Source organism: Papaver somniferum, chromosome 5 (genome assembly GCF_003573695.1).
Source record: "Papaver somniferum cultivar HN1 chromosome 5, ASM357369v1, whole genome shotgun sequence".
Classification (NCBI taxonomy): Eukaryota; Viridiplantae; Streptophyta; class Magnoliopsida; order Ranunculales; family Papaveraceae; genus Papaver; species Papaver somniferum.
The window spans coordinates 199,696,452-199,707,691 of record NC_039362.1 but is presented as its reverse complement, the minus strand read 5'-3'; the positions used below and the strand labels follow the sequence as shown (position 1 = coordinate 199,707,691).

General features: G+C 34.2%; 1 protein-coding gene across 1 annotated transcript; it reads left to right on the top strand.

Annotated features, from left to right (window-relative positions):
- The first annotated feature begins 423 nt into the window (after positions 1-423).
- Positions 424-1,356, top strand: LOC113280550. Its single transcript, XM_026529162.1, has 2 exons — positions 424-557; positions 801-1,356. Exons 1-2 carry the CDS (start codon positions 424-426, stop codon positions 1,354-1,356), a joined length of 690 nt encoding a protein of 229 aa, XP_026384947.1.
- Positions 1,357-11,240: the final 9,884 nt, after the last annotated feature.

Genomic DNA, 11,240 nt, shown 5'->3' with positions numbered 1-11,240 from the left:
AAAATAATATTCGGTGACACGAGTACACACCTAGATAGTTTATTAGTTGGCGATAATTTTCATCCCTTTAGCGCATAAATATAGACATAACTTTTGGCAACCACATCACACACCAATCAAAAGGAACCTTCTCCCTTTCATGCTAACAATAAATAAAGATTGTAACCACTTTCCAGTCAATGGAAAGAATTACTTTTGAAAATAAGTAGATACTCCCAAAACACGGATATCAGTTGTTTCTAAAGATCCAAGCCGAAAGTTACTAGATTTGCATGCCTCGGCTGAGTTGTGGTGAGAGACTGTCTGCGAATCGGCTCCCAAACTCAGATTTTTTCTTCATCGTTTTTCGAGGTTTGACATCAAATCTTGATCCAAAAATCTCTTCGTTGAGCATTTATTTCACAATGATTATCTTGTATTGATATGGATACTGGTAATAAGATGAATTTAGACGGCGAGAATAAATCTTCTGAGACATATCAATCGGTAGTGGATCTGTCAAAATCTTATGAAGCTCAAATATCGATTAACTTGATAGATTCTCAAACAAATACAAGGTATGATCTGTGGAAACATTCATTAATTGGGCGCCTTGATTTACAGAGTATTAAATTTGTAGAAGCTTCAGCTTTATTATTGAAACAATAGAAGTTGACAGGTAAATGTCAATTAATTCCTTTAGGTAAAGGTTTTTTCACAATCAAACTAGAAAATGCAGTGGATAAAAATTACATTAAATCTGGTAAATGGGAAGTTAAGGAACAATTCTTAAGTCTAAGAAATTGGATTCTCAATTTTAGACCTGAAAACCAGAGAACATCTAAAGCTATGGTGTGGGTTCATTTTCCAGGTTTGAGTTTAGAATATTGGGATGAAGAAACCTTATTCAAGTTAAGCAGAGCTCTGGGTGTTCCAGTTAAGGTGGATGATGCTACCTTAAATTATCAAAGCGGGTACTATGCAAGAGTTTTGGTAGAGATTGATTTAGCAAAAACAATACCAAATAAGCTTTGGATTATTACCAAGTATGGATGTTTCTCTCGAAGTGTTGTTCTAACTAATTTACCTAAATTTTGTTGGAAATGTAAAATTGTTGGTCATCAGCATTCTGAATGCATAATTAAAACTCAAACAGAGAAGCCTATTGAGCAAGGTCCTTCTACTGAGAAGCAACCAGAAGTTCCTCAAGCTCCAACTCCAGAGAAGGTTCATGAGGTGGTAATGGAACCATTTGATATAGCTCCAACTCCAGAGAAGGTTCATGAGGTGGTACATGTTTCAAATGTTGATATTTCATCATCAAGTAATATATCAAGTACAATTAAAATTTCTAAAGGAAAATTCAGTCCATTATAAGATGATTCTGCTGTTAAAGATGTGGAACTAAGTCCTTATAAAACTCTGAAAGTAGCAGAAGATAATGCTTTGGATAATAGTGTGGTTAAATATGTTAATGGTATTGATGGCTCTGTATATGAATAAAGGGTACCATCTACTTCTTGATCAAGAGTATTTCAAAGACCTTCAGTTCCAAAATCTCCCACAATCAATAATGAAGAAGCTGCAAAGGAGGTAACTACTAAACCACAACCTAAATGGAATTTTAAAAAGAATCCATGGAAGGGAGGCACTTCAGGCCTTCATCCTAAAGAATGAAAGTCCTATTTTGGAATTTAAGGGGCCTTAGAAGAGCCAAGTCCCAAAATAAATTATGGTCTCTTATTAATCAGTTTAATCCTTCAGTGGTATGGGTTGCCGAACCTAAAGTAATTTTTTCTTCTTCCTTTTGCAATAAATTAAACTTGCATGGTATGCAAAGCATGGTAACTCATAATTCAGTCTCAGATAAAAAAGGTAATATATGGTTATTTTGGAATAAAAATTTACCTACTCCTATAGTAGTCTCAATGTCAAGTCAGATGATTACAGTGGATATAGCTGGTGTTCTTATTTCTGGTATTCATGCTCATGTGGGGGTGGTTCAAAGAAGATAGTTATGGTCAGAAATGGAAGTAGTAAGTGGTTTAAATAAGCCATGGCTTGCTATTGGTGACTTTAATGCCATTACTTCAGCTGAGGAAAAAGTTGGTGGTAAAAATCCAAATAGAGGTGCAATGATGGATTTCAACAAATTTTTTAGATACTTGTGGTTTAATACAAGCTCCTAAAACTGGTCTTATGCATTCATGGTCCAATTGTCAGCATGGCAACAAAAGGATATTGTGCAATCTCGACAGGGTTGTTTTCAATCACTTATGGTTACAAAAATTTGAAGGATGGGGTTATAAAGTTGGTATCAGAGTGGCATCTGATCATGCACCTTTGATGGGTGGATGTGCTCATATTCCTAAGCCATATAATGCTCCTACGAAATTCCAAAAAATGTGGTTATCACATCCAAATTTTATGGAGGTAGTATGTAATAGTTGTTCTGAAAAAGTGGAAGGTAGCCCTGCTTTTATCTTTCAGCATAAACTTAAAAAGCTTAAAAATATCCTAAGAGAATGGAATTGGAATGTGTTTGGTAACATAAATGTTCAGGTTAAATATGTTGAAGCTAAAGTTCAAGATGCTATGGTGAAGTCTGATAATGATCCCTTTGATGAAATGGCTCTTAATAATTTGGTAGAATCTCTATAATTCTAAAGAAGTTCAATTGCACACTTTTATGAATCAAAAATCAAGAACAAAGTGGATTAAAGAAGGTGCAGCAAATACTGGATTTCTTCATGATAATCTTAAAATTAGAAAAACAAGAAATACTATTAGTGAATTGGAAGATGTCAATGGTGAAATTATTTCTGATCATAAAAAAATAGTTGAAGAACTTGTAACTTATTTTGAGAAGAAATTTAAATATCAGGAAGTTGAACAGAATGATCACATCTTAAAAGTTATTCCAAAGGTGTTAACAAATGAAGATCAGGAAATGATTGAAGCTACTCCAAATGCAGATGAAATCAAAGAAACTATATTTGCTATGGACCAAGACAGTGCTCCAGGTCCAGTTGGTTTTTCTGGTTGTTTCTACAGAGCATGTTGGGATATCATAAATCAAGACTTAGTTGCAGCTATTCAGTTTTGCTGGGAAAAAAAGTTCATTCCTAAAGGGCTTAACTCTAACTTCTTAGTACTCCTTCCTAAATCTGCTGGTGCTAGAAGCCCTAATCAATTTAGGCCAATTGGTCTGAGTAATGTCATATTCAAGTTTTTCACTAAAATACTTGCTACAAGGATTGGAAAATTGATGAATAAACTAGTTTCCCCTCAACAAGTGGCTTATGTGAAAGGTAGATGCATTCAAGATCATATTTTGCTTGCTTCTGAATTAGTTAACGAAATGCCAAAGAAGAGAAGATGTGGCAATGTAGCTCTTAAATTAGATATTTCCCAGGCCTATGATTCTGTCAGCTGGGGGTTCTTATTTCAAGTCCTGCAAAAGTTTGGTTTTTCAAAGAATTGGTGTGACTGGCTTCATATCTTATTCAAATCAGCTAAAATTTCTGTGATGGTAAATGGTGGACCTTGTGGTTTCTTTTCAGTTGGAAGAGGACTTAGACAGGGTGATCCATTGTCTCCTATTCTATTTGTACTTATGGAAGAGGTTTTGAGCAGGGGCATTACTCAAATGGTAAATGAAGGATTAATAATGCCAATGGTTGAAAGAAAAGGTACACATCCAACTCATCTTTTCTTTGCAGATGATGTTTTCATTTTATGTAATGGAGCAAAAAAGAGCATTCTAAATCTCATAAATTACTTGAAGAATATCAGAAATGCTAAGGGCAAGTTATCAATAAACACAAAAGTAAAATGTTCATTGATGGTGCATCAGAATTAAGAAAACTTCAAATTAAAGATATGATTCAAATGGAGATAAGTAGCTTCCCTGATAAATATCTTGGAGTGATACTTACTATTGATAGAGTGAAAGTATCTACTGTTTGGCATATGGTTGTGATGATGCAAAAGAAGCTTGCTGCTTGGAAGGGTAAGTTGCTATCTTTTCAAGAAAGATTGGTGTTAATAAAATCAGTATTATGTAGTATTACAGTCTACAATATGGCAGTATACAGATGGCCATCATCTGTTATTAAAACATGTGAAAAAATCATAAGAAATTTCCTCTGGTCTGGTGATGGTGAAATAAGGCAGTATAAAAAAAATTCTTAGAGAAAAGTTTGCACTCCATTGAGTGAAGGGGGTCTTGGTATTCCAAGATTAGAGGTAATCAATAAAGCCTTTCTTATGAAAATGATGTGGAAAATTAATAATTTAACAGATGATTGGGCAAAAAAATTTCAAGCAAAATACAAAGATAAGAATGGTCAATGGAGCACAAAATGACAAAAATCCTCTGTATGGCCTGGTCTGAGGTGGGCTTGGGATGCACTTAAAGAAGACATTAGATGGAATGTTGGTAATGGTGCAAGAATATCTGTCTGGTTTGATTTATGGATTGGTGATTGCAGGCTCATTGACAAAATTGGGAATAATGCTTATATATCTGAAAACACCAACTTGAAAGTATCTGACATCTTGATAAATGGTGAATGGATCTTAAATAATGAACTTCAACAATTGCTACACAATATTCAGATGTCAGAAGTTCATGGAGGTGAAGATGAGTTGATATGGACAGTAACTTAAAAGGAAAATTCTAAATCCCTGAAGCAGTTAATAAACTGAGACATAAAGAAACTTTAGTAAACTGGCAGATGTATATATGGAATTATTTCCTTCATCCTTCAGTGGCCAGTAATGTATGGAAGCTTATCCAAAGAGTATACACTGATGACACTGTTATGGTTAAAAATGGATATGATATGGTCTCCAGATGTTGCATCTGTGAAACTGATCAAGATGGTATGCATCATTTGTTATGGGAATGCAGCTTCAGTGTGAAAATATGGAGATGGATATGTAGTATATTTGAATTTAAAACACCTAAATCTTTTGCAGAAGCTTGGAAGTGTGCAACAAATAAAAGCCTTCTGTTTAAACAGGTTTGGATCACTACAACTTGTGTTATTCTGAAAGAATTGTGGTTTCAGAAAAATAAGAGATTTTTTAAGAACATCAAGCCAAATCTGCAGAGTTTTAAGTGCAGAATTTTAAAATTAATTCAAGAAGGTGGTATGATAATTACTGGGACCAAATGGTGTCATAACTATGATCAAGACATAATTTCAAGATTTCATCTAGGTATCAGAAGGTCCTGATTTCAGTGTATTGTAAAGTGTAATTGGTTTCCAATTGAGCAAAACTTCATAATGTTGTGTTGTGATGGTTCTTCCTTTGGAAATCTTGGGAATGCAGGTTTTGGTGTTGTGGTTAGAGATTCTCAATGTCAGGTAGTTGGAACTTTAGAATGAGGTATTGGTATTGCAACCAATTACTTGGCAGAAGCTTATGGTGTTTTGTGTGCCTTGGAACTGGCAGTGCAATGGAGTATGTTTAAAGTCATTGTAGTGTCTGATTCCAAAACTGTACTAGCTGATTATGCTCAGGGAGAGATTCCTTGGTTTCTACAAGGTAGGTGGAACAATGCTATGAAGAAAATTTCTGAAATCAGATTTCAACATTGCTAAAGAGAAGTTAATTTCTCTGCAGACTGCACAGCTAAAAGAGGTGCATCACTTGTTGCTGGCACAAGACAACTTCATATGGGCAGGCCTCACTGGCTTCCAAGGATGGAAATGCCTGATGTTGACTACTACAGATTTAGTTGAGCTGAAAAAATTTATAAAATTTTTGAGTGTAATTTTTGTTATGCTTTTTAGAGAGTTATGTTTAGTGCCTGTTATTTGATTGTGAAAACTTAAATTGTAATCATCTTCAATTTTTAATAAAAAATATATGATTCAGGGAAAAAAAAAGATCCAAGCCCATCCCAAGATGTAAAAGAAAACTGCTTTGTATTACACACAGATAATACATGCGTACACTATCATATAGTAACAAAGATATGCATGAATTTCACAAAAGATAGGTTTGTAAAACAATAATGAACACAAGAGAGTTCGTTATCGATTCCCACCTCTTCTAATGAAAAGCCTCGCATACCTTGAGATGTTCAATCCACTTGATCATCCTTTGAATCGTTCGTTGTTAATACAGAGTAATTGTTAATTACACAAGCACTCTAAATGTTAGCCAAAAGGCTCACACAAGGCTCATAATATAATCTCATACAATTGTCTAGGTTAAGTGAACTATCTAATTGTTCTAAGCCCATCTATGGTTCTACATCTTTTCATTATATATCTTTAGCGTAGGTAAGATCTACCAATTGAATTAGGTTGATTCTATAGTCCACTCGATATGTCTTACGAATATCCATAACTTTGTAGAAGAAATCCAAGTCTAATTCAAACCATAAGTGGTCCAATTCATCAAATAGGGACACTAGTTTTAAGCCCAAGTCCATTACTTCGGCCCATTAATCTATGGATCTGTCCAACAGAGTCGACCAACGGTCGAAAACAGTCAAAGGGTCAATTAATGGTAAACATCAGTCAAGTTTAAGGTCAATAGAGTCAAAGTCTAGTCAAAAGGTCAAGTCAACTTAGTCAAATAGAAAATGGGTAAGCTAACTCGGTCAGCAAGACTGATTCAGATAAAACATGCCAAGAGCAAAGCATAATGCAACACAGAACAACTAAACTCAAATAATATATTTCTAACTCTCATTGCAAATGAATACATTTTAATGATCTCTTCTCTGCCTTGCAATTCTAACACTTCCAATTACAACACTAGAATCCATTTGTATTATTTACACCTGCAATTACTTTTCATTTCATTACTCCTACACCAACTCAGTCCACAACACCTGCAGTCACAAACCCACAAGCAATACTATATCCAACTACAATTCAACTTCAATCATAACAACTCCAGCTTCCCAGAAATCACTACCAACATCAGTTTACTACACCTGCAATATTCCACAATCCACTATCTAACTCAACCAATTTCTTCAACAACATCAGTTCTCATTGTGAGGTCATTAATTCTCTGAATCCTTGCAACTAATTCTAATTAGCTCATGTCTGCATCTGAAATTGATGAACACAATCCAACCTTACCAATTCTTACATCTTCCAGCCTCCATAAATCATTCATCTAAACTCAGTTCAATCTTCTTATTTGTAATTTTACACAATCACCTTTACAATTCTGCCTCCAAGTTAACCATTACTCAAATTACTAACCTCTGCAACCTCTGCATCTTCAGAATCCCTTGTTAATAAAAACACCAGGCCCATCTTTTCCTTGTAATGCATATACATCTCAACTCTCCAAACTCATATTCGTAAACAAGCCACCAGCAATTGCAGTTTCATTTACTAACAATATCCCAACTAGTTACAACTGTAACTCAATTCCAAATTCAACAACTCCCTGCAACTTAACAATGGCCACAGAACCACTACTAAGTAACTCAACTCCACCTGCAGCACAGATCAACTACACAAATCATCAATATCATCAACTTCTTCATGTTCATCACTTCAAGCTCCATTCCCCAACAACACCAATATACACAGCAACCTCAACATCCAAAAATTACTACTCAATTCATCAGTAACAATTCCATAACCCCTGTAATTCAAAATTACCCTTCAACTGCCCTGTCAAAAAAAAACTCATCATCACCTTAAATCAAAGTTTAAGAATACCCCATTCAATTAACACCCATAAGCAGTACCCATCCAAACATAACCATCTTATTCCTTCTACTGCCATAAACTCGCCTGAGATTCCAAATCTTTAATTAAGATGCCAAAGCACACAAACCTCCTTCACCTGAGTCCAAAACTTTCACCACAGACTCATCTTCTTCATCCATAACCCGAACAAAGGAACCTAGGTCTGAAATTATAGAAACCCTAATTCCAAATTGGGGAAGAACATGGTAAACCCTAATTTCTCTATGAATCAAAATTAAACTCAATAAAACATCTGAACTTTAATTAACAACAAACCCAAAACTATTATCAATTAAACCACATCAAAAATCAGGAAGCAATTTCAATCAATTCGATACCCTAAATAAAGTTTTGTTTTACCTTATTTCGATTCAACACCAAAGAAGCTTCACCTCTTTAATTCAACAACAACCCTTCTCTTCCTCATACACTAACAACCCAAATCACCTCTCAAATTCAAATCAAACCCTAATTTAATCTCCTCGGATTTATCACGAACCTATAACAGTCTTCAATTTCTCTTCTTTATAAAACAGAACATCCGCAACACCATCACCTTCATCTTCTATCAATCAAGCTAACAAGGTTTAACTCAATTCTTTTGAATTGAGATCGACAGAGAAGAAAGAGAGAACTGAGAAGAACAGAGAAGAAGAAAGAAGAAGAAAGAGAAAGAAAATAAGAGAATGAATTCTCTTCGACACGTTGGGTGGTCATTAGGGCTGCACAGGAACCGTCCCATCCCATGGAACCGTACCGGAACCGCAGGAACCGTACCGGTACAGTCCCGGAACCGTGATCATACGGGACAGGTACAAGTACCAAAAACTGGTACCGTGCCTAGAGTAGGTACAAGTAACGGTTCTAGGCTATTCCCGTCCCGTAGTACCGAGGATCTGTATCCGTTGATTTTAGGATTAAATCCTGGCCGTTGATATTAGGGGTTATACCCTTTTCTTAGTCTCCATCGTATTCTCGGACATTCTCCTCGTTTCCTTCTCCTTCTTCCTTACTCCCTCTCTCTTTTTTCAGTTTCCTCTCAGAGAAGAGAAGATGCCAAACTTTTAGTTTTGATTTCCTTTCCATCATCATCATCTGTATAAGACGTCAGTATCCATTTACGTAAATGGATCTGCTCTGAAGAACTGTTTTTCTTTTGTATCAACAAAGAGGTGAAGAATATGAAGATCGTTTAATCCTCTTTGTTCTTTGGTCTCTGTGTATTATTTTTTTGGGGTTTATGTACTCTGAAGAACAAGGTTCATGTTCTAATAGATTTCGTTTTGAATAATACTGCAGTTGGAAGTAGAGAACGGAGATTTGAGGTCATCTACTCATCTGTCAGTGATAATTCTTCAGTTGCTACTGAAAATCGAGGTAAGATCATCTTTAATCTCTAGTTTTATGTTTTGGGTTCAATTTTGGTTTTTATTTATTCTCGATTTTGATTTTGATTTTGTATGGAACTAAGAAATCATGATAAGCTTCAGTTCTCTTCATCTTTCTATTTTTTTATTAAAATAAACTTATACCCAATCTCAAATTGTTTTCCAGATTAGCCTTTTCTCCCACTCTTTGTTATTAAAAATGAATTCGGAGTTTCTGATCTAGTTTGGGACAGATTTATGATATTTTGAGGATTGTTGTTTTCTGTTCACAATGTTGTATTATTGGATAGTTTGTTACAAATTGAATTAGTTAACTGAGGTTATATGTGATTATGATGTTTATTGATAGGAAGTCTTTATGATAAATTATGTTTGGGTATGAATGAATTGAATTTTTTGTGAGAAACATATCTCAATTTCAGGCATTGCCATAAGTAAGTCCTTGTTATAATCTAAGGATGTGTAATTTCTTTTGAAATTGAAAGAATGATCTGCAACATGGTTATGTGAAATTGGTTTTGAAATCCATTGATCTTGATCTTTTAGCTGATTATGTACCAGATGATAACTCTAAGGATGAGGAAGGTAATATAAACTTTTCTTAGTTTGATTATGATTTATTTGAATCAGTGGTTCATTGACATATATATATATATATATATATAAATTGTTGTTGCAGAGATCTTGGGTGTGGTTCAACTGTCATAGGTCTTGGATGCTTGATGTTTGGAGTTGCAGGTCTTGGATGCTTGGTGTTTGGAGTCGCAGCAAACTTATAGAAGGGGTCAATTACCAAAGCCGAAATATTGTTTTTTGCTTTACTTTTTGTTTTTTCTATTTGAAGTTTTAAACAACGTTGTTGAATTTAGAAGTTTAAAGATTTTTGTTAATGTATGAATTCAGGTCTTAAGACTCTTAAAAGTTAAAGTTTTTAAGCTTAGAACTTTCAAGTATTTTTGCTTTTTATTTTTTTTTACATAAGTAGATATGCTACGGGTAAAGAACCGGACCCGTCCCGTCCCGTCCCGTACTACACAGGTACAAGGTACAAAGTACAGGTACCGGCCATAAGGAGGTACAGGTACTGAGTTAGACAAAAACCCGTACCGTCCCGTCCCATGTGCATCCCTAGTGGTGATAAGGCAAAGGAAAAATACTAAAGGCACCCAGATAAAAGATAAGGACAACCAGGTCGGTCTAAGGATACTTATCCGATGATATCTTGTTGGTCCGGTATTCGAACGACACGTTCGAGTATTTTATTTCGCATAACTTTTCGAGACCTATTCATAGATACTAGATTCATATCTAAATTATTATTAGATTAATTTCTATTGATTAATGTTCGTGTTAAACTAGTTGATTCATTAGCGGCTAAACGTGTCTTGACTGGTCTAATCGCGTTGACGAGTTTGAGGCTCGTTACATTCTCCCCACCTTGTATCATTTTCTTCCTCGAAAAAAGATCCACCATATAGTCTTAAAAACTTCCCACCTTATAGAGAATTACTATCTCTCGACTAAATGCAAGTACTGCTCATACTTACAATCGTGTGAAAACTAACTCATTTCAAATGAGTTCGAAACAACAAGAAATGAAACAGAAGCCTATGAGGTTTTCTACAACTAGAATCTATAATTTGTAGCTCTATATTCAAAAGACTAATTTTCTATTTCATAATATGGTCGTCTCTAAGCTCACTATGTTGAATTAATCTCTAACAAATAAGTATGTCTAAGTTCTCCGCGCTAAAATTTATAGTCTAATATTTAATAATTTATTAAGTTGATGTAGTTTATCCATAAATTAATCTTACACTTTTCAATTAATAATTTAAATTTTAAATTTTTATATATATATAAAATTTTTATTAATTTTAAATTATCATTTTATCAAAGTTAAATCATTTTAAATTATTATACAAATTTATCCATTTATCTACTCATTTTATTCTAACATATACTAATACTTTCTCATTAAATACATTTTACATATTATTTCCACTTTCACATATTCAATTTTATTTTATTTTATTTGTTATATTTTTATCTATATAACTAATCCAAATTTTATTCGACGTAAATCTGTATTATCTAATATTCTAATTTTACTGATATACAATATATAAATTTTCCA

Excerpts from the sequence above, each read along its gene's own strand:
- LOC113280550 (XM_026529162.1), top strand. The coding sequence starts at position 424 with ATGGATACTGGTAATAAGATGAATTTAGACGGCGAGAATAAATCTTCT. Across the intron at positions 558-800 it reads GATTCTCAAACAAATACAAG|ACCTGAAAACCAGAGAACAT; the intron begins GTATGATCTGTG and ends TCTCAATTTTAG.